The sequence below is a fragment of the Oncorhynchus kisutch genome, linkage group LG11 (genome assembly GCF_002021735.2).
Source record: "Oncorhynchus kisutch isolate 150728-3 linkage group LG11, Okis_V2, whole genome shotgun sequence".
Lineage (NCBI taxonomy): Eukaryota > Metazoa > Chordata > Actinopteri > Salmoniformes > Salmonidae > Oncorhynchus > Oncorhynchus kisutch.
This window is the reverse complement of record NC_034184.2, coordinates 15,423,395-15,448,447: the sequence shown is the minus strand read 5'-3', so window position 1 is coordinate 15,448,447 and position 25,053 is coordinate 15,423,395. Positions and strand designations below refer to the sequence as shown.

At 40.0% G+C, this 25,053-nt stretch overlaps 1 protein-coding gene across 1 annotated transcript in view; it reads right to left on the bottom strand.

The window, feature by feature from the left end:
* LOC109898925 (mono-ADP ribosylhydrolase 2) overlaps window positions 1–25,053 on the bottom strand; it is a 722,140-nt gene that overhangs the window by 57,323 nt on the left and 639,764 nt on the right. The window contains exons 9-11 of the mRNA XM_031836489.1: window positions 13,083–13,157; window positions 8,296–8,358; window positions 7,439–7,504 (exon numbers count right to left, since the gene is read on the bottom strand). Of these exons, the coding sequence (XP_031692349.1) occupies window positions 7,439–7,504; window positions 8,296–8,358; window positions 13,083–13,157 (204 nt within the window). The remainder of the gene's footprint in view (window positions 1–7,438; window positions 7,505–8,295; window positions 8,359–13,082; window positions 13,158–25,053) is intronic.

The window sequence follows — 25,053 nt, the reverse complement described above, 5'->3', positions numbered from 1 at the left end:
AGATTTCACAATTCTATCATTGGTGGAGGGAAGGAAGAAGGATGGAAGGAAAGGTAGGAGGGAGGGAAAGATGGAGGGAGGGAGGGCAGGACAGATGGAGAGAGGAAATAAGGAAGGATGGGAGGGATGGATGGAAGGAGTAAAGGAGGATGAAGGAAGAGAGGGAGGGAGGGAAAGATGGAGAGAAAGAGAGGGAGGAGGGAAAGATGGAGGAAGGAAGGAAGGAAGGAAGGAAGGAAGGAAGGAAGGAAGGAAGGAAGGAAGGAAGGAAGGAAGGAAGGAAGGAAGGAAGGAAGGAAGGAAGGAAGGAAGGAAGGAAGGAAGGAAGGAAGGAAGGAAGGAAGGAAGGAAGGAAGGAGGGAGGGTGGGTGGGAAAGATGGAGGGAGGAAGGAAGGGAAAGATGGAGGGAGAGATGGAGGGAGGTACATGAGAAGAAATGTGTGGTGGTTTTTGATGCACCATATGGCACTTGCTCATACAGCTGGGCTTTCTGCTTTGAGCCTCTGAGACGGTGAGCTGAGAACGACTGTGACTCTGCCACCGTGTGTGTGTGTGTGTGTGTGTGTGTGTGTGTGTGTGTGTGTGTGTGTGTGTGTGTGTGTGTGTGTGTGTGTGTGTGTGTGTGTGTGTGTGTGTGTGAGCTGCGAACGTCTGTGACACTGCCTCCATGCTAAATAAAGAACCCAACACCATCAATACTTAACGCATCACGCCCACCGAGGAATAGAAGAAAGATTTTGGAACTAGGAACTTGTGAGTTCAACGCAACACTCCAAGTAAACATCTAAATAATTGAACAAACAAACAATTGAATAGGTAATGACCAAACATTCCAGGGTGTATTGGAGGAAGTTACTCATATTTCTGAAATTCTAATTTGAAATTAATAGTAAGGGCAGAGAGAGAGAGAGAAAGATAGAGAAAGAAAACTAATAAGACAGAGAAAGACTAAGCTTGTGTAATGGTGCCTTCGTCTCCTATGCTGAGATGGTTGTGATTGCCTGCTGTGCTGGTCTGTCTCTCACCCTCTGCCTCTCGTCTTCTCTTCCTCCCCCTGTCTCCCCTACAGGGTCAGTTCTATTACAGGCTGTACCTTCTCCTACCTCCTCCTGCCTCTCTGTAGCCTGGCCTTAGTATGCCATTACAGACGGTCACCTGACTCACCCTCCCCTCTCTGCCTCCCCCCACTCTCCTCCCCATGCCTCCCGCCTCCCCATGCCACACGGCTCAGGTAGAAAGCAAAGCAGTCCTACTACGGTATCCTGTATCTCCTGCCCCTCACAGACCGACAAGGACCTGTGCTCTCACTGCTCTCCAACTGTTCACCTACACTACAATCAGCCTCCAGCCCTGGTCTATTCAGGTGGAAAGCAAAGCATTTCTCTAGAGTCTAAAAAGTATCATTTGTGCTCCTGTCCCTCAAAGACAGACAATGACCTGTTCTCTCACTGCTCTCCAACTGTTCACCTACACTACAATCAGCCTCCAGCAGTGGTCACATTGATTCTTCAGTAGAAGAAAAGTACTTGAGTTACAGGCTCCCAGTTGTCTCCTTTAGACATTCAGTTGACCATGCAAAGACGCCATGGATACAGAGCCAAAACTAAAGGCAGAATCCTTTATTAGCTTCAGTAAAACTAGCATAGAATGACTGTGTAGAGCCAGTTATGATTTGGGCTGTGTATACTGCCGCACAGCAAACTTGGGATTGGTAAATTGATGAGCCAATCTAGTTAAATCCACTCGGTTCGGGTCAGTGTTTTCATTGTGTCTATGTCTGACTTTAACACGTTTTATTGAAAACACCCAAATGGCACACTATTCCCTATATAGTGCTTTACTTTCAAAAAAGAGCTCTAAGGGACCTGGTCAAAAATTGTGCACTGTAGAGGGAATAGGGTGCCATTTTGGAACTGTAGACAGTAGAAATTGACTCCAACTTTCTGTTTTCCTCTCTATGGTTTATTTATGAGTTGCTTTAGCCTAAGAGATGCTCATTTTAATGTATGGGTGTTCCATACAGGGTTACTGAGGCGATCACTGCTGTGGACTCTAATTTTACCAATACAATACCAGGAATCTAGCAAACATGTACTGGCCCACGAGCTCTGTGTACTTGTCTTACTATGTTTCTGTTTTGATCGCCAAACTTTTCTCTTTCCAACGCAACGGAACCATATGAACGGAGAATGAAGGAACTGACACCATGTATTGCTGGAAGTAATGCAAACAGACAGGACAGATGGCTTACCATAGAAACGAGACGGATATAAACTATTGCAATAAACTACTGTAAACTACTAAACTACTGCATAAACTACTGTACAACTGTATAACTACTGTACTACTATACTGTACTACTATACTGCCACTACTATAGGGTAACTACTATACTGTACTACTTACTATACTTTATCTACTATACTGTATAACTACTATTCCTACTATACTGTACTACTATACTATAACTACTCTACTGTATAACTACTGTAACTACTCTACTGTATAACTACTGTAACTACTATACTGTACTACTATACTGTATAACTACTGTAACTACTATACTGTAACTACTATACTGTAACTACTCTACTGTATAACTAGAGTAACTACTATACTGTACTACTATACTGTATAACTACTGTAACTACTATACTGTACTACTATACTGTACTACTATACTGTTTCAATACTATACTGTACAACTACTATACTGTAACTATGCTACTGTACTAATATACTGTAACTACTACACTGAATAACTACTGTAACTACTATAGTGGGACTACTATACTGTACTACTATGCTGTAACTACTACACCATATAACTACTGTACAACTATACTGTAACTACTATACTGTATAAATAATATAACTACTATACTGTATAACTTCTGTACTACTATACTGTAACTACTATACTGTATAACTTCTGTACTACTATACTGTAACTACTATACTGTATAACTACTGTACTACTATACTGTAACTACGATACTGTTTAACTTCTGTACTACTATACTGTAACTACTATACTGTATAACTACTGTACAGCTATACTGTAACTACTATACTGTATAACTAATATAACTACTATACTGTAACTACTATACTGTATAACTAATATAACTACTATACTGTAACTACTATACGGTATAACTACTATACTACTATACTGTAACTACTATACTGTATAACTTCTGTACTATTATACTGTATAACTACTGCACAACTATACTGTAACTACTATACTGTATAACTTCTGTACTATTATACTGTATAACTTCTGTACTACTATACTGTATAACTTCTGTACTATTATACTGTATAACTACTGTACAACAATACTGTAACTATTGTACTACTATACTGTATAACTTCTGTACTACTATACTGTATAACTACTGTACAACTATACTGTAACTACTGTACTACTATACTGTATAACTTCTGTACTACTATACTGTAACTACTATACTGTATAACTTCTGTACTACTATACTGTATAACTACTGTACAACTATACTGTAACTACTATACTGTATAACTAATATAACTACTATACTGTAACTACTATACTGTATAACTAATATAACTACTATACTGTAACTACTATACTATATAACTACTGTACTACTATACTGTAACTAGTATACTGTATAACTTCTGTACTACTATACTGTAACTACTATACTGTATAACTAATATAACTACTATACTGTAACTACTATACTGTATAACTAATATAACTACTATACTGTAACTACTATACTGTATAACTAATATAACTACTATACTGTAACTACTATACTGTATAACTAATATAACTACTATACTGTAACTACTATACTGTATAACTAATATAACTACTATACTGTAGCTACTATACTGTATAACTAATGTAACTACTATACTGTAACTACTATACTGTATAACTACTGTACAACTATACTGTAACTACTATACTGTATAACTACTGTACAACTATACTGTAACTACTATACTGTAGCTACTATACTGTATAACTAATGTAACTACTATACTGTAACTACTATACTGTATAACTACTGTACAACTATACTGTAACTACTATACTGTATAAATAATATAATGACTATACTGTAACTACTATACTTTATAACGTCTGTACTACTATACTGTAACTACTATACTGTATAACTACTGTAACTACTATACTGTATAACTTCTGTACTACTATACTGTATAACTACTGTACTACTATACTGTATAACTACTGTACTACTATACTGTATAACTACTGTACTACTATACTGTAACTACTATACTGTATAACTACTGTAACTACTATACTGTATAACTACTGTACTACTATACTGTTTAACTACTGTACTACTATACTGTAACTACTATACTGTATAACTACTGTAACTACTATACTGTATAACTACTGTACTACTATACTGTGACTACTTTACTGTATAACTTCTGTACTACTATACTGTATAACTACTGTACAACTATACTGTAACTACTATACTATATAACTACTGTACAACTATACTGTAACTACTATAGGGTAACTACTGTACTACTTACTATACTTTATCTACTATACTGTATAACTACTGTTCCTACTATACTGTACTACTATACTGTAACTACTCTACTGTATAACTACTGTAACTACTATACTGTAACTACTATAATATATAACTACTGTACAACTATACTGTAACTACTATACTATATAACTACTGTACAACTATACTGTAACTACTATAGGGTAACTACTATACTGTACTACTTACTATACTGTATCTACTATACTGTATAACTACTGTTCCTACTATACTGTAACTACTCCACTGTATAACTACTGTAACTACTCTACTGTATAACTACTATACTGTACTACTATACTGTAACTACTATACTGTATAACTACTGTAACTACTATACTATACTACTATACTGTTTCACTACTATACTGTATAACTACTCTACTGTATAACTACTGTATAACTACTATACTGTACTACTGTACTGTAACTACTATACTGTGTAACTACTGTAACTACTATACTGTACTACTATACTGTTTCACCTCTATACTGTATAACTCCTCTACTGTATAACTACTGTAACTACTATACTGTACTACTATACTGTATAACTACTGTAACTACTATACTGTACTACTATACTGTTTCACTACTATACTGTATAACTACTGTAACTACTATACTGTACTACTATACTGTAACTACTATACTGTATAACTACTGTAACTACTATACTGTACTACTATACTGTAACTACTATACTGTATAACTACTATACTGTATAACTACTATACTGTAACTATGCTACTGTACTAATATACTGTAACTACTACACTGAATAACTACTGTAACTACTATATTGTGACTACTATACTGTACTACTATGCTGTAACTACTACACCATATAACTACTGTACAACTATACTGTAACTACTATACTGTATAACTTCTGTACTACTATACTGTATAACTACTGTAACTACTATACTGTATAACTACTGTAACTACTATACTGTATAACTACTGTACTACTATACTGTAACTACTATACTGTATAACTTCTGTACTACTATACTGTAACTACTATACTGTATAACTACTGTAACTACTATACTGTATAACTTCTGTACTACTATACTGTATAACTACTGTACTACTATACTGTATAACTACTGTACTACTATACTGTATAACTACAGTACTACTATACTGTAACTACTATACTGTATAACTACTGTAACTACTATACTGTATAACTTCTGTACTACTATACTGTATAACTACTGTACTACTATACTGTATAACTACTGTACTACTATACTGTATAACTACTGTACTACTATACTGTAACTACTATACTGTATAACTACTGTAACTACTATACTGTATAACTTCTGTACTACTATACTGTAACTACTATACTGTATAACTTCTGTACTACTATACTGTAACTACTATACTGTATAACTACTGTACTACTATACTGTAACTACGATACTGTTTAACTTCTGTACTACTATACTGTAACTACTATACTGTATAACTACTGTACAGCTATACTGTAACTACTATACTGTATAACTAATATAACTACTATACTGTAACTACTATACTGTATAACTAATATAACTACTATACTGTAACTACTATACGGTATAACTACTATACTACTATACTGTAACTACTATACTGTATAACTTCTGTACTATTATACTGTATAACTACTGCACAACTATACTGTAACTACTATACTGTATAACTTCTGTACTATTATACTGTATAACTTCTGTACTACTATACTGTATAACTTCTGTACTATTATACTGTATAACTACTGTACAACAATACTGTAACTATTGTACTACTATACTGTATAACTTCTGTACTACTATACTGTATAACTACTGTACAACTATACTGTAACTACTGTACTACTATACTGTATAACTTCTGTACTACTATACTGTAACTACTATACTGTATAACTTCTGTACTACTATACTGTATAACTACTGTACAACTATACTGTAACTACTATACTGTATAACTAATATAACTACTATACTGTAACTACTATACTGTATAACTAATATAACTACTATACTGTAACTACTATACTGTATAACTACTGTAACTACTATACTGTAACTACTATTCTGTAACTACTATACTGTATAACTACTGTATCTACTATACTGTAACTACTATTCTGTAACTACTATACTGTATAACTACTGTAACTACTATACTGTAACTATAACACTGTATAACAACTGTATAAACGACTGTTTACAGATGAAGCATATAGGCAGGACAGACCTAGTAGAGTCTGGCCAGTGAGACTACACTCTGACATGTGTTTGAATAATGAGGTGCTCTAAGTAATGACGTTTGTATGATGACAAGAGGGAAAGTGTATCCCGTTCTCTGCTGCTTGTGCAGCTTCATTTACAGTAAGTGAACAGGAGCGTCTGTTAAATGGCATATATTATAATAAAAAACAAATGCTGAGTCCCACACTTTTCCCCTACATATTGCACTACTTTTGACCAGAGCCTTATGGAACGAGGATGAAGTAGAGGAAGAGAGAGTGGAGGAACCGGGAACTGGTTTGATATTACAAAGACACACTGACACAACCAGTGACACAACCATCAACCAGCTAGAGAGATAGAGACTTCACCAGCCTACAGGGTTTGAGAAGACACATTCTGAAGGCAACACTACATTATGGCTTCCCTGTTCCTATAGAGTTTTTAATACAAGTAGTCAGCTGTGCTGGAGGAAGAGAGAGTGAAAGAGGACAAGAGAATTGAGAAGAGTGAGAGAGAGAGAGAGAGAGAGAGAGAGAGAGAGAGAGAGAGAGAGAGAGAGAGAGAGAGAGAGATCTTACCAGTAGCATCCTTCTCCATTTCTGTATTTTCACTCTTCTCGTCAGCTTTCTTTTCCTCTGGTTCACCTGGACACACACATATTTGATATCATTAAAACCTCTCATCTGAGAACACTGAACCACTGAGAGCTTGGAACTATAAGATTCTATCTGCATTTTTGTCAAGATTGAGTTATTGATATAGCCTTGTTCTGTTCAATGTTCTCTACCTATATAGTACTATAAATACCCCAATTTATGTTGTTAAGTTCAAAAGAATACAAGATAAACATTCTGGACATCATTCAAACCAATGAGGGTTCGGAATACTGCCATCTATCCACAGTTTTTGGTTTGGGCAGGTTTTAATAGTTACATTGGGAACAACATCCCCTATGCACTTCCTGATGAACTCAGTCAATGTTATTCTCAGAGGCAAACCGGAACATATCCCAGTCCTCGTGATCAAAACAATCTTGAAGCATGGATTCTGATTGGTCAGACCAGCGTTGAATAGACCTTAGCACAGGTACTTCCTGTTTGAATTTCTGCAGATAGAAAGGGAAAAGTAGAATGGAGTCGTGATCTGATTTGCCGAAGGGAGGGCGGAGGAGGGCCTTGTAGCCATCCCGGAAAGGAGAGCAACAATGGTTGAGAGTTTTTAAAGCGTGAGTACTGACGGCAATGCTTGATAGAACTTCGGTAGTGCTTTCCTCAAATTTGCTTTATTAAAATCCCCAGCTACAATAAATGTGGCCTAGGAAGAGAGAGTGAAGGAGGACAAGAAAATGGAGAAGAGTGAGTGAGAGAGATGGAGAGATGGAGAGAGTGAGAGATATATATAGAGCGAGAGAGATGGAGAGAGAGAAATATCTTACCAGTAGCATCCTCCATTTCTGTATTTTCACTCTTCTCGTCAGCTTTCTTTTCCTCTGGTTCACCTGGACACACACACATTTGATATCATTAAAACCTCTCATCTGAGAACACTGAACCATCGAGAGCTTGGAACTATAAGGTTCTATCTGAATTTTTGTCAAGATTGAGTTATTGATATAGCCTTGTTCAGTTCAATATTCTTTAACTACATCCCAAATGATGTTGTTAAGTTCAAAAGAATAGAAGACAAATATTCTAGACATCCTTCAAATCAATGAGGGTTCGGAAATTTAAAGCCAATTATTTTTGCAAATAGAACCTTATAGTCCCAAGCTCTTGATATATCATGGAGATCATTCAGCCATTTTGTTGCTGGACATCCTTTTACCACAATTTTAACTGTACTCTGAAAGCATGACTTGGCATGATGTAGACCATTAATGTAATGTATTTCAAATAGAGAGAGAGTAATCGTGTATCACATCAGCTCCCTGTCTTTCTGTCCGTCCGTCTGCCTGCTCTGTCTGCTCTATCCGTCTTCTCTGTCTGTCTGCCTGGTCTATATGTCTTCTCTGTCTGCCCTGTCTGTCCGCCTGCTCTATCTGCCTGCCTGTTTTGTCTGTCTGCTCTGCTGTGTCTGTCTATTTGCCCGATCTGCCAGCTCTATCTGTCTATCTGCTCTATCTGTCAGTCTGTCTGCTCTGTCTGTCTGCCTTCTTTATCTGCTCTATCTGTCTTCTCTGTCTGTCTGCCTTCTCTATCTGCTCTCTGTCTTCTCCGTCTGTCTGCCTGCTCTATCCGTCTGCTCGGTCTGCTCGGTCCATCTGTCTTTCTCTAGTCTGTCACTCCCTCTCTCTCCCCTATCTCTCACCTCTCTCTCCCCTCTCCCCTCTCACTCCCCTATCTCTCACCTCTCCTCTCCCCTCTCTCGCTCCCCTATCTCTCAACTCTCTCTCCCCTCTCTTGCTCCCCTATCTCTCACCTCTCTCTCTCCTCTCTCTCCTCTCTCTTCTCTCTCCTCTCCCCTCTCTTGCTCCCCTACCTCTCACCTCTCTCTCCTCTCCCCTCTCTCTCCTCTCCCCTCTCTTGCTCCCCTATCTCTCACCTCTCTCTCTCCTCTCTCTTCTCTCCCCTCTCTTGCTCCCCTACCTCTCACCTCTCTCTCCCCTCTCTCTTCTCTCCCCTCTCTCTCCTCTCCCCTATCTCTCACCTCTCTCTCCCCTCTCTCTCCTCTCCCCTCTCTTGCTCCCCTATCTCTCACCTCTCTCTCCCCTCTCTCTTCTCTCTCCCCCCTCCCTTCTCAATTTTCTCCCCCCTCCGCTGTTTTAAAGTGTGTGGGTGTTCATGTGTGTGTGACATGCGTGTGTGTGTGTGCGTCGGTGTGAGACCAGCCATCGTATTTTTATTATTTCCAGAATGACACCGTGTGTGTGTGTGTGATGAGAGTCTCACAGACACTAGTGACATGTCTACATTAAGTTGATTGGTTGATACTGCAGCCCACCCACCCAGTCCCCATGAGTTAAGCCTATGGAAGGAAGCCCCATGGGCAATAAGAGTGAAGAATAGCCACTAACATAGATTCCAACCATTGAAATGTGTGCTCGTCTGCTTTGTGTACAGAATGGACTAGTGGCTAATATAGGCTACCAAACATCCCCTTAAGAGTGAAGGCTAGACTATATTGAAGGCTAGCTTCCAACCCATTCAGTGTGTGTGCTTGTCTACTTTGTGTAAGAATTGGTGGGAATAACAATATGTAATACATCGACCACATGTAGAGAGAGCACACGTAGAGAGAGCTTATCTATCTATCTATCTATCTATCTATCTATCTATCTATCTATCTATCTATCTATCTATCTATCTATCTATCTATCTATCTATCTATCTATCTATCTATCTATCTATCTGTCTTTCTCTAGTCTGTCACTCTCCCACCCTCTCTCTCTTTCTGTATCTGTCTCTCTCTAGAGCTCATGTCGCTGCCAAATAAACTTAATAAACCCAAAAAAGAATTACAAACCCGTTCTCATATCTTTGTCCCCCTCTCTTCTCTCTCCTCTCTCCTCTCTCTCTCTCTCTCTCTCTCTCCTCTCTTCTCTCTCCTCTCTCCTCTCTCTCTCTCTCTCTCTCTCTCTCTCTCTCTCCTCTCTTCTCTCTCCTCTCTCTCTCTCTCTCCCACTCTCTCTCTCCCTCTCATATAAATCCTATCTCTCTGTGTGATATGTGATATGTAGTAACTGCTCACACCTGTGTTTGCTGTGCTCTGGAGGGGGTATATGGCTGAGCAGAGCGAGATGTAACCCATCAATTATGTTATCCGCCCACACACACAAACACACATTTACATTCTGGAAATAACAAAAAAACAATGGCTCCTCTCACACCAATGCAAGTACACGCACGTCTCACACACACACACAGGCAGGCAGACAAACACACAAACATGCATGGCTCACACACACACACAGGCAGGCAGGCAGACAAACACACAAACATGCACGTCTCACACACACACACAGGCAGGCAGGCAGACAAACACACAAACATGCACGTCTCACACACACACACAGGCAGGCAGGCAGACAAACTCACAAACACACACGTCTCACACACACACACAGGCAGGCAGGCAGACAAACACACAAACATGCACGTCTCACACACACACAGGCAGGCAGGCAGACAAACACACAAACACGCACGTCTCACACACACAGGCAGGCAGGCAGGCAGACAAACACACAAACATGCACGTCTCACACACACACACAGGCAGGCAGGCAGACAAACACACAAACATGCACGTCTCACACACACACACAGGCAGGCAGGCAGACAAACACACAAACACGCACGTCTCACACACACACACAGGCAGGCAGACAAACACACAAACATGCACGTCTCACACACACACACAGGCAGGCAGGCAGACAAACACACAAACATGCACGTCTCACACACACACACAGGCAGGCAGACAAACACACACGTCTCACACACACACACAGGCAGGCAGGCAGACAAACACACAAACATGCACGTCTCACACACACACACAGGCAGGCAGACAAACACACAAACACGCACGTCTCACACACACACACAGGCAGGCAGGCAGACAAACACACAAACACGCACGTCTCACACACACACACACACAGGCAGGCAGGCAGACAAACACACAAACATGCACGCACACACACATACACACGCAATCAATGTCTGAGGTGGATGTGTGATGTTGATTGTGTGTGTGTCATACTGATGTGTGTGCCACACTGATTTCAGAGTTAGCATTATCATCAGTTCACATATGGTACAACCCACTAGTAACTTAGAAGTTACTGTAAAGATAAGTTACGTTTTTTTTTTAGGCTCTCAAAATAAGGCCGTATGAACAACGTATGCTATTAGCTGTGTTTGAATACTATTTGTGTGTAATTGAGTATGTAGTATGCTTATGGGTTATAGTATGGATATAGTTAGTATGCCAAAAAGTTCCCGGATGTCGTACTACATTCGCCAAAAATCGAAGCATTCAAGCAGTGAACACAATTTCTGTGCTTTTAGGGTCCATAATGCAATTCTTTAGAAAATGGGTGTGGCTTCACAACATTTTCAGATTTGAAGAAAATGGCGGAAAATATGCAGCCGAAGTCCAACGAGAGCGGATATAAATGTAAGTACAAAAAGTAAATATTCATTGCTTTAATTAATTATGACAAATGTTAAGAAAGTGTTGAGGAATGCAATGAAAAAGTAATGACTTTTCAAATAACTTACGTTTCACGTTATGTTGGCTGTACTAGCTTTACAAACCGCATAGCATAACGTTATAATTACATCAGTTGCTTGTGTGTACCGGTATGTTAGCTAGCTACCTAACATTAGTTGGCTACTAATACATCAAACGTTTATTGACTTGATTATTATAGACAGGCGAAGCGCTTGTACACTCAACTGAAAGGATACCGTTCATTTACATTATACTAAAATGAACTAATAGTATATAGTATGGGGTATATACTCATTAAGTATGTAGTATACAGTATGTTAGTATGGGTATTCAAAGACAGCTATTGTGTTAGATAATATATATTTATATTTTATTTTATTTTATAGGGTCTGACTTGGTGAGGTCCATAGGATTGAAAATGGATGAATGCAACAACCATGTCTCTGTCACTAACAAATACAGTCATGGGTGGTAACAATTTACTCGAAAGGCAAAGCTTATTTGAATAATGCTTTACACTAAGCAGTGTGTTAATTTAACACTATTCCAATGTGTATAAGGGTCCACAGAGTCCACAATTCCAGTGTTAATTTAATAACACTCTCAGTGTTCATTTAAAACAATGTTAATCTGGAGAATTTGCTGTGTGTGAATATGTATGTGTGTGTGTGTGTGTGTATACGCCTCCTATAATAACAATGACATCACTTCCTAGTTAAAAACAAAAATAACAAACTCATGACAACTTGTCACTGTCACATCCAAAGCTATACATAATTGATATGTCTTTCTTTATCCTTCTTATTCCTGTAAGTCGGACAACTGAAGTTCATTCAGAGTAGTAGCACACAGTGACGTTGTGTTTCGAGAGCTCGTGGGATGAGGGAGAATGTTAATGTATTCCCTACACTATGGCAAAATAAACTTGAAGCTTGACACAGAGAGTGGTGGGTAGCACACACAGGATAGAAGGACAGAACAGATACCAGCTTCAGGATAGTGCTTGTGTTAACTACCTGAATGTATATGTATCCATGTTACCTGTCTGTGAGTCCAGGGTTTCTTGCTCCATGGCTGTATGGTTGTCAGCGTCTTCTTTAGGTGGATCTAGCTCATCTGTACAGACAGTGGAAGGAGAGACATTGGTCAGCCCATGAGCAAACACATAACATTCTACAGTATCTCCGCCATGACAGTACAGGATTGTCTACATTGGTCTGGTTGGACAAGACCGTGTTGTCTTGTCTGGACATAACACAATTCGCTAAATGTCAAATTGATGCCAACATTCAAAAGACCAGCATGTCGAAATGTTGCCAAGATTACTAAATGACTTCCTCCCTCTTCCTCCTCCCTCCCCTCTCCTCCATCCTTCCCTCCCCTCTCCTCCATCCTTCCCTCCCCTCTCCTCCATCCTTCCATCCCCTCTCCTCCATCCTTCCCTCCCCTCTCCTCCATCCTTCCATCCCCTCTCCTCCATCCTTCCCTTCCCTCCCCTCTCCTCCATCCTCCCCTCCCCTCTCCTCCATCCTTCCCTCCCCTCTCCTCCATCCTTCCATCCCCTCTCCTCCATCCTTCCCTTCCCTCCCCTCTCCTCCATCCTCCCCTCCCCTCTCTCAGCAATGACATTTGGGACAAATTGAGTAAATGAAAGCCATGACACCAATAAGCTAACATGCTGTATGAATGGCTATTGTGCTGCTTCTATAATTGCTTTTCTAACAAGCTGAAGGAAAAAAAGCAATTTTTTCATATCTATGCAATTTTAGACCCATTCTCTGAACAATAAAAATGGCAGACCCCATTAGATGGGGAAGGAGAACAATTTCTACCAAAGCCTTGTTTTTGGTGTTTGTCTCGAGTGCTGCTGTCAATCTGAAAATGTTGACACACACGCAGGCACGGACGCATGCAAGCACGCACAAACACTCACAAACACACAGCAACAGCAATCCTTCCCAGTAATCATGATTGGCATTCTATTTACATGAGAATCATGGCCTTATATACAGTGCCTTGCGAAAGTATTCACCCCCTTGGCATTTTTCCTATTTTGTTGCATTACTACCTGGAATTAAAATAGATTTTTGGGGGGTTTGTATCATTTGATTTACACAACATGTCTACCACTTTGAAGATGCAAAATATTTTTTATTGTGAAACAAACAAGAAATAAGACCCAAAAAAATACAGAAAACTTGAGTGTGCAACTATGCACCCCGCCCCCTCTTTGCAGGTTTGTTGTGGTGCCAAACTCTTTCCATTTTTTAATAATGGATTTAATGGTGCTCCATGGGATGTTCAAAGTTTCAGATATTTTTTATTACCCAACCCTGATCTGTACTTCTCCACAACTTTGTCCCTGACCTGTTTGGAGAGCTCCTTGGTCTTCATAGTGCCGCTTGCTTTGGGTTTCCCCTTGCTTAGTGGTGTTGCAGACGCTGGGGACTTTCAGAACAGGTGTATATATACTGAGATCATGTGACAGATCATGTGGCACTTAAATAAAGTCCCCCTGTGTGCAATCTAACTAATTCTGTGACTTCTGAAGGTAATTGGTTGCACCAGATATTATTTAGGGGCTTCATAACAAAGGGTGAACACATAAACACACACCACTTTCCCTTTTGTATTTTCTTGAATTTTTTTAAAGAAGTTATTTTTTAAATTTTACTTCACCAATTTGGACTATTGTGTGTATGTCCATTACATTGAGTCCAAATAAGAATCCATTTAAATTACAGGTTGTAATGCAACAAAATAGGAAAAACGCCAAGGGGGGTGAATACTTTTGCAAGGCACTGTATGCAGCCTAAGATAGTATATATTGTCTTGTCACATCAGGTGGAGATGTATTTGTGTTTCCAACAATGCTGTGTCTATCTATACTGAACAAATATGTAAACACAACATAGTAAAATATTTGAAATTGTTGTGAGTTAACAGTTCATATAATTCCTTAGACCTTAATCTATGGACTTCACATGACTTGGCAGGGTGTGCAGCCATGGTGGGCCTGGTAGTGCATAGGCCCAGCCACTGAGGAGCCAGGCCCATCTACTGGGGAGCCAGGCCCAGCCAATCAGAATTCGTTATCAACACAAAAGGGCTTTATTACAGACATAAATACTCAGTTTCATTAGCTGGTCTCAGACGATCCCCCAGGTGAAGAAGCCGGATGTGGAGGTACTGGGCTGGCATGGTTTCACTTGGTCTACTGGACATTCCTGCAGTCAACATGCCAATTGCACGCTCCCTCAAAACTTGAGACATCTGTGGCATTGTGTTGTGTGACTAAACGGCACATTTTAGAGTGGCCTTTTATTGTCCCCAGCACAAGGTGCACCTGTGTAATGATCATGCTGTTTAATCAACTTCTTGATACACCACACCTGTCAGATGGATGGATTATCTTGTCAAAGAAGAAATGCTCTCTAAACAAATTTGTGCACAACATTTGAGAAATACGCACAAAAAGTGCGTATGGAACATTTCTGGGATCTTTTATTTCAGCTCATGAAACATGGGACCAACACTTTACATGCTGCATTTATATTTGTGTTCAGTATAAATAAATAAGACACTTTTATCCAAAGCAACCTACAGGCCAGCTAGCTTACATTTTCATATGGGTGGCCCCAGCAGGAATCACTCATAATCCTTGCATTGCAAAGCGCCATGCTCTACCATCTGAGCCAAATAGGACCACCTATCTAACATGATCACAACATATCATTCATGGGTAAACACATTTTTTTAAACCTTTATTTAACTAGGCAAGTCAGTTAAGAACAAATTCTTATTTTCAATGACGGCCTAGGAACAGTGGGTTAACTGCCTGTTCAGGGGCAGAAGGACAGATTTGCACCTTGTCAGCTCAGGGATTTAAACTTGCAACCTTTTGGTTACTAGTCCATGTAGTTGCCATACACTTCATCCAATAGCATTGTTATCACTCTGTCTGAATCTGGCAAACATGAATATTTTCTGTCTGAGTATACAAGGACACAATGACAAAAACATACATTTGCTCAGTACTTTTCAAACTGATTCAGTATATGTGTCCCAAATGGCACCCTAGCACCCTATTCCCTATATAGTGCACTACTTTTGACCAGAGCCCTATGGGCCCTGTTCAAATGCGGTGCACTATATAGAATTTAGAACATATTCCGTGTGTGATATCACAAGGATCACTATTACTAAAGGTTTGTGCTATCCGGCATCCTTCGGACGTCCATACCAGTGGAGGCTACTGAGAGGAGGACGACTCATAATAATGGCTGGAAAGGAGTCAAAGGAATGGAAACCATGTGTTTGATGATACCATTCCACTTATTCCACTCCAGCCATTACCACAAGCCTGTCCTCCCCAATTAAGGTGCCACCAACCTCCTGTGGTCCCACCCTAAACCCTAACCTTAACCCTTACCTTAACCATAACCGTAACCCTTAAGTGACTCTAACTCTAACCCTAACCATTTTAATTGTCAACTTCAATGGGGTAGGGATTTCCCAAGGGTCTCAGATAGCACGGACCCTATTATAACCCACCACATTGTAGTGACACCACTGTATCTTACAGTTACTAGCTTTCTCCTGCAGGGGGCAGTATTGTCACATTGTTTCCTCCCAATGCAATACGCAGGTGAAATAACTCTTACTGTAGAATGTTGAGCTATTGATGAAAATAGATTCTAAAATACCATTCTACACAATAGGAGCAGGGAAGGTGTGTGTGTGTGTGCATGTTTGTTGTGTGTGTGTGCGTGTGTGTTGTCTGTGTGTCACTAATAGGACAAAGCAACACCGTGACTCGTCCTCCCCATCTTATTTAAAGTAAAGGATGAGGGATATGATTCCCCTGTGCAGACAAAATCATTTACACAATTCAAAAATGTTGTATGCTTTTTGAAACAAATGTCTGAGTCTGTACCTACTGCATTCAGTGTGTATCTGGATGAAGGGTTTAGTAGGAGGTTCTGCACTTCATTCTAGTTATATAGATATACAACATACTCATAGGACTATATGTATATATGTCAGTGGTTTGGACGTACAGTACCACTAGGAATGAGAGTCTCATAGGACAGTATGTATGTACACTACCATTCAAAAGTTTGGGGTCACTTAGAAATGCCCTGTTTTTTAAAGAAAAGCAAATGTTTTGTCCATTAAAATAACATCAAATTGATCAGAAATACAGTATAGACATTGTTAATGTTGTAAATGACTTTTAATGGAATATCTACATAGGCGTACAGAGGCCCATTATCAGCAACCATCACTCCTGTGTTCCAATGCCACGTTGTGTTAGCTAATCCAAGTTAAAAAGGCTAATGGATAATTAGAAAACCCTTTTGCAATTATGTTAGCACAGCTGAAAACTGTTGTCCTGATTAAAGAAGCAATAAAACTGGCCTTCTTTAGATTAGTTGAGTATCTGAAGCATCATCATTTGTGGGTTCGATTACAGGCTCAAAATGGTCAGAAACAAAGCACTTTCTTCTTTGCAACTCTGCCTAGAAGGCCAGCATTCCGGAGTCGCCTCTTCACTGTTGACGTTGAGACGGGTACTATTTAAGTTGCAAAGAAAAAGCCATATCTCAGACTGGCCAATAAAAATTGAATATTAAGATGGGCAAAACAACACAAAACCCTGGACAGAGGAACTCTGCCTAGATGGCCAGCATCCCGGAGTTGCCTCTTCACTGTTGACGTTGAGACTGGTGCTTTCCGGGTACTATTTAATGAAGCTGCCAGTTGAGGACTTGTGAGGTGTCTGTTTTTCAAACTAGACACTCTAATGTACTTGTCCTCTTGCTCAGTTGTGCACTGGGGCCTCCCACTCCTCTTTCTATTCTGGTTAGAGCCAGTTTGCGCTGTTCTGTGAAGGGAGTAGTACGAGATCTTCAGTTTCTTGCCAATTTCTCGCATGGAATAGCCTTCATTTCTCAGAACAAGAATAGACTGATGAGTTTCAGAAGAAAGTGCTTTGTTTCTGACCATTTTGAGCCTGTAATCGAACCCACGAATGCTGATGCTCCAGATACTCAACTAGTCTAACTAGTTGTATTGCTTCTTTAATGAGTACAACAGTTTTCAGCTGTGCTTACATAATTGCAAAAGGGTTTTCTAATGATCAATTAGCCTTTTAAAATGATAAACTTGGATTAGCTAACACAACGTGCCATTGGAACACAGGAGTGATGGTTTCTGATAATGGGCCTCTGTACACCTATGTAGATATTCCATTAAAATCAGCCGTTTAACAATGCCTACACTGTATTTCTGATCAATTTGATGTCATTTGAATGTGTCACGAATCCCGCCGAAGTTGGTGCCTCTTCCTGTTCGTGCGGCGCTCGGCGGTCGTCGTCGCCGGCCTATTAGGTGCCATCGATTCCCTTTCCTTTTGTTTCTGTTTATTGGGTTTAATTGGGTACACCTGTTTTGAGTTAGTGTTGTTTGTAGGCTATTTAAGGGCACTAGGCCCGCTGGGTATTGTGCGGACTTGTTCTCTGTTATTTTGGTGTATTAGTTATCTCATTATTTTCCGGACAGTTTTAGTCCTGTGTATTTTGGACAGGTGGTTTCATGAGCCCTAGTGTTGGCATGTCCATGTCTCCGCTGTCGTTGGAATAAATAGATTCACGTACGATATTACCTGCTCTCTGCGTTTGACTCCTCCACCGCACCATTTATAGAAGTCGTAACAGAATGGACATTTGTTTGGTGCTTTTCTTTAAAAAACAAGGACATTTCTATGTGACCCCAAACTTTTGAACGGTAGTGTATGTCAGTGGTTTGGACGTACAGTACTGCTAGGGATGAGAGGCTCATAGGACTGCTTGTATATTGTTAAGAATGTGCCCCTAATATGCTCATGTAGGACCGTCAGCAAGCAGCAGGATGCAGATACATAGGCAGGGAGTTAATCGGGAGACTAGCTAAGGCCTGTGGAGTAATCATATTCAATATCTACTGTTGTGGAACTCTAGCTATAAATAGACACTGTGTGTGCTCGCTAGGTCCTTAGCATGTGTGTGTGACAGAAGGGTCTACAAATGGATGAATCCACCTGAGTGACTTAGCTTTCAGCATCAGTACATAACACCACTTTACTAATGTTGAGGAGAGACTGATGCACTTCCAGTTGGGGGTTTCTGCTGGGTTTGTGTGAGAGGCATTTGGATGTGTGTAGAATATTAAACCTTTACAGTGAGATAGCTGCCTACAGCAACAACCTACACCCCTTCCAACACACACCACATCTCCCTCCGACACTCCCTTCACCCATGACTCTCTACCACAAACACTGTCTCTCTGTCTGCTCTTCTTTCCAGTCAACCTTAGTGTCGGACAAATCATGGGTGAAAAACACACTGAGGAATTGGCCAAATAGAAAGTGCTTCAGAGCGCTACGACCAGCAGCTGTCGTTATATGTGACGGGTGTGCAAGGTGTGGGTGTGTGCGTCACTGCGCGGCGTGCTGGGAAAGCCAGACGTCATAGGGGGAAAAGCCATTGATTCTCCATGCCTGCACTGAGCTTGTTGGAACACAGAGGGAAGCCTGTCTATGTAAGGGCAAACAGGCTACTGGCTACAGTAGCTGCCTATACTGTACTGGTAAGGGAATACGTGTGTGTGTGTGTGTGTGTGTGTGTGTGTGTGTGTGTGTGTGTGTGTGTGTGTGTGTGTGTGTGTGTGTGTGTGTGTGTGTGGCATAAATACATCCTCTCAATTTAATTCTCTCCCCACATTAAAAGTAATACATGTATTTTTTCCTACTAGCTCTGACTATTGAGGAAAAATGTACTCTTAGAAACAAAGTGTTATTTTTTAACACATCCCTGTGTCTAGTTAGGGATGGCACATGTTGTGTTACTTTAAACACTGTGTTGACAACATTTTTCAACACATTATGTGTCAATTCCTGCAATGAATGAGTTAATAGCTGACAACCACACAACACACCCTAGATGTGTTAGATTATTGACCAATCACACTGCAGTCATCATGCATCTTTGCCGTGGCCTCACACTCCCCCACGCTCTGAAAAGTGAAGTGACAACTGACTGCCTGGAGTGAGCCTCAGCCAGCCAGCAGGAGGAATATGACACAATAAATAAGGTACATTTCATCTTTATCTGAATGAGGTGAACATTTGAGGAAAATGTGGAGCGCACACAGCAATATTTTAACCTTGATTTATAAAAATGTTTCAGATGAGTTAACAAGAAGTTAGGCAAACGTTTCCCATAATCACTACCATTACTCCGCATGCTCTACTGCAGGTAGATTTTTAGAATTGTTTTTAATATTTGTGTTTTTGCATTTACATTGATTGATTGATTAATCTTATGCTACACAAAAATAAATGACAAATGTTTCTAAACTAATCTAATCATTTTTTTTACACCAGATACTGAAATGGTTGTTCCAGTTGAAATGGCTTAGGTAGTCTCCTCACAATGATCCTAACACTGGCAGTCATTCTGAAAAAATCCAACTAAACTGTTGAATATGTGGCTGGATTCACTTTGCCAGCCAGCATAATGTGACTTGCAGGCCTGATGTGGCCTGTAACCTGTAGTTTCCTAACACCACTGTGCTATGGTATAACTAGGCCCTGAAAGAAAGGCCTTATGATATATATGTAATAATGTATTGTCATAAATAATTTAAGGTATAACCATATACAGGGTGTTCTATGAAGAACCCTACATAAAGGGTTTTGGGAGAACCCTAGATAAAGGGTTCCCCTACGGGGATAAAATGAAGAACGCTATATAGTTCTACTTTAGTATCCTTCTGCATCACTTAAACCAACTCCTGTCATCTTTCACTCTTTCACTCATCTTTCACTCTATTTTTTGCATGTTTTTATTTCACATTTATTTATACAGGTAAGTCAATTAAGAACAAATGATTATTTACAATGACGACCTATCTTCTCCCTCCCTCTCATCCGTCTATCTAATTTTCCCTTTCCCTCGTTTATTCTGCTGTGTGCTAAGGAGACAGTTAGGGGATTGAACTTTGGCTGTGTGTCCTGCTCCAGCTCTGTCTTGTGACATCTGATCATTTCTCTATACTGAATAATAGATTTGATTTGATTTGATTTGGAGAAAGAAGAGTGATACTGCTGCATACCAACTGGCCTGTGACATTGTCTCTTTATCAAGCCTCTGGTTAAAGTGTCTTTCTCAGTTGCCTCGCTCTTCCACTCAGCCACTCTCACCTCTCTTTCTGTCTTTCTCATTCTCAGCCTCTCCCCCCTCTCTCTCCCTCCTGCCCGCTCTCCTCCTCCTTCGTTGTCTGTCTCCCTCTCTCTTTCAATCTTTTTCTCCCTCTCTCTCTCTTTCTCTGTATCCTGTTCTTGGATTTTATGACAATTACATCACAAAGCAGGTCATCACAGCACATCAGGAGGATTGTACATTAGTCCCCCTATGAGACAGAGAATTAGGGTCTGCGACCCAAATATCACCCTATTTCCTATGTAGTGCAAATCAAATCAAACTTTATTTGTCACATGCGCCAAATACAACAAATGTAGACCTTACTGTGAAATGCTTACTTACAAGCCCTTAACCAGTGTAGTTAAAGAAGAGTTAAGACAATATTTATCAAATAAACTAAAGTAAAAAGTAATAAAAAGTAACACAATAAAATAACAATAACGAGTGCATAGCCCACTATTTAGGTAGTGCACTATTTAGGGAATAGGGTGCCATTTGGGAAGCACTCACGGAATCAGGCTGCGTGTGTAGATCGTGTACCAGAGTAAAGACCAAGTCTCTGATGCTGTCTCTAGTAGGCTGGGTGGGAGCCCTAAAGAATTCCGCATGGGTCTTCTATCGCTTGCTGTCATCAGAGTTGTGTTGTAGCGACGACCTGCTGTATGCCAGCGAACGCTGGTCATTTTCGCAGATTCAACATGAAGAATTGTGGGAAAACTATCAGAAAATAACAGCTGATATTCCGATCAGAGGAACATTCCGGTGTGTTTGTCTCTCTCGCTCTCACTCTCCTTCTCTCTCTTCCACTTTTTCGTGCTGAAAGACGATGACCAGAGCTTACCCCTGATTGTTGCGCAATGATTTTAAGTCAATAATTCATCGTTTTAGTCAAAGTATGAAATATTTGGGCTTGAAGTGACAAATCTGAACTGCTCACTTCATGCAAATCTGTGTGATTACAGTGTATTTTCCTATGAGATGACATACTAATTATTTTCTGGGCTTAGTTTTATTTGAATGTTACTAACCACCAGCATTGTTTATTAATCAGAAACAGCTGTAAAGCTTTTCCTCTTCATGACTGAGACCAAACAGCCTTGTCTCCCCCTTAGCCATGGAGCAAATTCAAATTAGGGGGTACAAACTTATGTTTTGCACCTCCACTTTTTTTCCCTGAAAATGATCATAATCCATTGGATAATTTGTACATTTTCACTTATTTTTTAGCTAGTCTGTATTAAAAATATATACTGTATATATGACCACTTCATAGAGAGTGGTAGAGGAAGATGGGGTCGTAAGGGGATTCCTGTAAGTAGGCTGAGGTCAATAGAGAGTGATAGGAATAACATGTGCTTCAGTAAGGTTGGTTTTTTAGCGTTCCTGGACAACTTTACCGCAGGAATGGAACATAAATCACAGAGGATAGATGTTGTGGTGGCAGATGCAGAGAAGTACTTGGGTGTACGAGATTTTACTGCAGCAGAGTTACAAGGTGTTTGAACAACAGTGTCCCATCCTACCAGGCTGCTGGCCAGTTGTGGGATTAGATAGGGCCAAAGTAGTGGAATAGTGATTGGGTTTTAATGGATGTAGGGTTAGTTTGTAGGGCAACTTTTTCACAAAGTGTAATGAAGTCATACTACAGAATAGTAGGCTGATACACAGCCAATACACTAGGTGGCAGCATGCACCTTCAACATATGTTTGCGGACTGCCAAAATACCAAAGAAGAAGAAGACGTACACGTTAAATATTACCAAAGATTTGTATAACTAAACCAAGATAGACCACAGCCTGTCGTTTCCAATGGGAACAGATGAGTCACAGTGGGCAGAACAAGCAAGGAGATGGGCAGAGCCACGCACGAGCTAACGAGATCCAATTGGACCATTCTAGCATACATCTGCAAATTTCCATTAGGGAATGCCTACTCTGTGAAGTGCACGTGCAATAACTCAATTCGCCTTTGTACTCCTAAACAACGCGATTTTTTACAACTTTGGCAAAGGCTAAAGTTTACAAAAAATTGTCCACTATGTTCATATCAGACTCTAGTTTTGGGAACAGAAAACTGTATTGAGATCAAATGTTTCAGCGATGAGAACATTTGCAGAATGTAGGCCAAAATCTTCTTCCACTGCCGGCCTCTGGGCTTCCTCTCACTACCATCCACCAAGCGGATGCGTCTCATTTATACATTCGGTGAAATATCGGTCTCATTGTTCTATCTGTGATATTACTATGAACATTTACGGTGACTTGTGTCAATTGAGAAAAGCTGACTAAATCAGTGGTTCTCAATTCTCTCGTCAGGGAGCCCCCGCTGTTGCAGGGCTAGCACACCTGATTTAACTTGTCCATGAACACAATAATAACACCTAAGGAATTTTTGGGATATAATATGGCTGACCAGAATAAAAAATAAAAAAGATGGTTCTTCAAAAGTATCTAATAATAACCTTTGATATTGAGTAAGGTTCTTTATAGAACCATTCTCCATAAAGATTTTATAAAGAACCTTAAAAAGGGTTCTATATAGCCTCGAAATGGGTTGTAACCATAGAGATCCTATTTAATTACTAGTCGGGCTATGTCATAAACCCTCAAAGTTCCATAATGCGGTGAAAATGGCAGCCATTGTTGTCAGGAAGAAATCCAAAGTCTAAATGGAATGAATATTGAGAGTCAATATTCACGTAATAATAAGGAATTCCCCCTCGACCACGCCCACATATTGAAGAAAACAAGCATTCTTTCCCATTTACCCCCAGTATAAAAGAGCCAACTTCGTCGTAAATGTTTTGTTATACAGAAATAACAAAATATGCCAACAAGCTGCTGTGTTGTTCAATGCACATGTACTGCCCTACAATCAGTGGCTTATATTCATGGATCCAAGGGAAGCCAGGCTTCCCCCGAAAATGTACCAAGAAATATACAAAATCCATATAAAATCATTTATCTTTTGTCTCTCTGTGTTTCATAATTTTCCTTCAATTCGTAAGAGGCTGAATGTATCTCCCGGGAGAAAGCATCCGAACGAGCAAAACAGTCACCCTATGTATGTGTAGGCCAACTATTTGATGCTGTTCGGTCAAAAAGAGTATGACATTGTTGCCGCCCGTAGCATTGAATGCAAGGGAAGCCAGCGAGCATTTGGACTCCCTTGATAAAAAAGTATAAAATAATAGCCAATCAGCATTCAGCTAAACTGAGTGAGGTCAGCTGTGAATGGTCCTGAAACACCAAAAAAAAGTTTCAAGGGAAGCCAGTTTGGATTCAGCTTCACTCCAATCACATCACGTGACATCGAGAGCAATACGTCACTGACAGAAACATCTTGAATTGTTGCATCTCGTGGTGTTGTTGTCCTCCGGTCGCTAGCTAGCTAAAATTGGTCCTTTCCACAATTAGCAATGCATGGAGATTTGGACTTATCATTTTACTTCTCTCTACTGGCCAATGATTAGAACTGCGATACGGATCCAACAATAAATTCATACATTGTGCCCTTGGCCTGAGGATGAAATGAAATATGCAGCTAGATGTAGAAGGCTAATGTTAACTAGCTAATGTTGCCCATGAAAGGAAGTTCGGCTAGCGAGCAAGATTTTTAGCCAGGTAGCCTAGGACAACAAAACATAAAAATGTGTACTGTATGACAAAGTCATAGACTGTTTCATCAATATGAACGAGAGGAGGATGGTATTGGCATTTCTCTACAAGTAGGGTGAGTCAACATGTTTTTCTACTTGCATGAACGC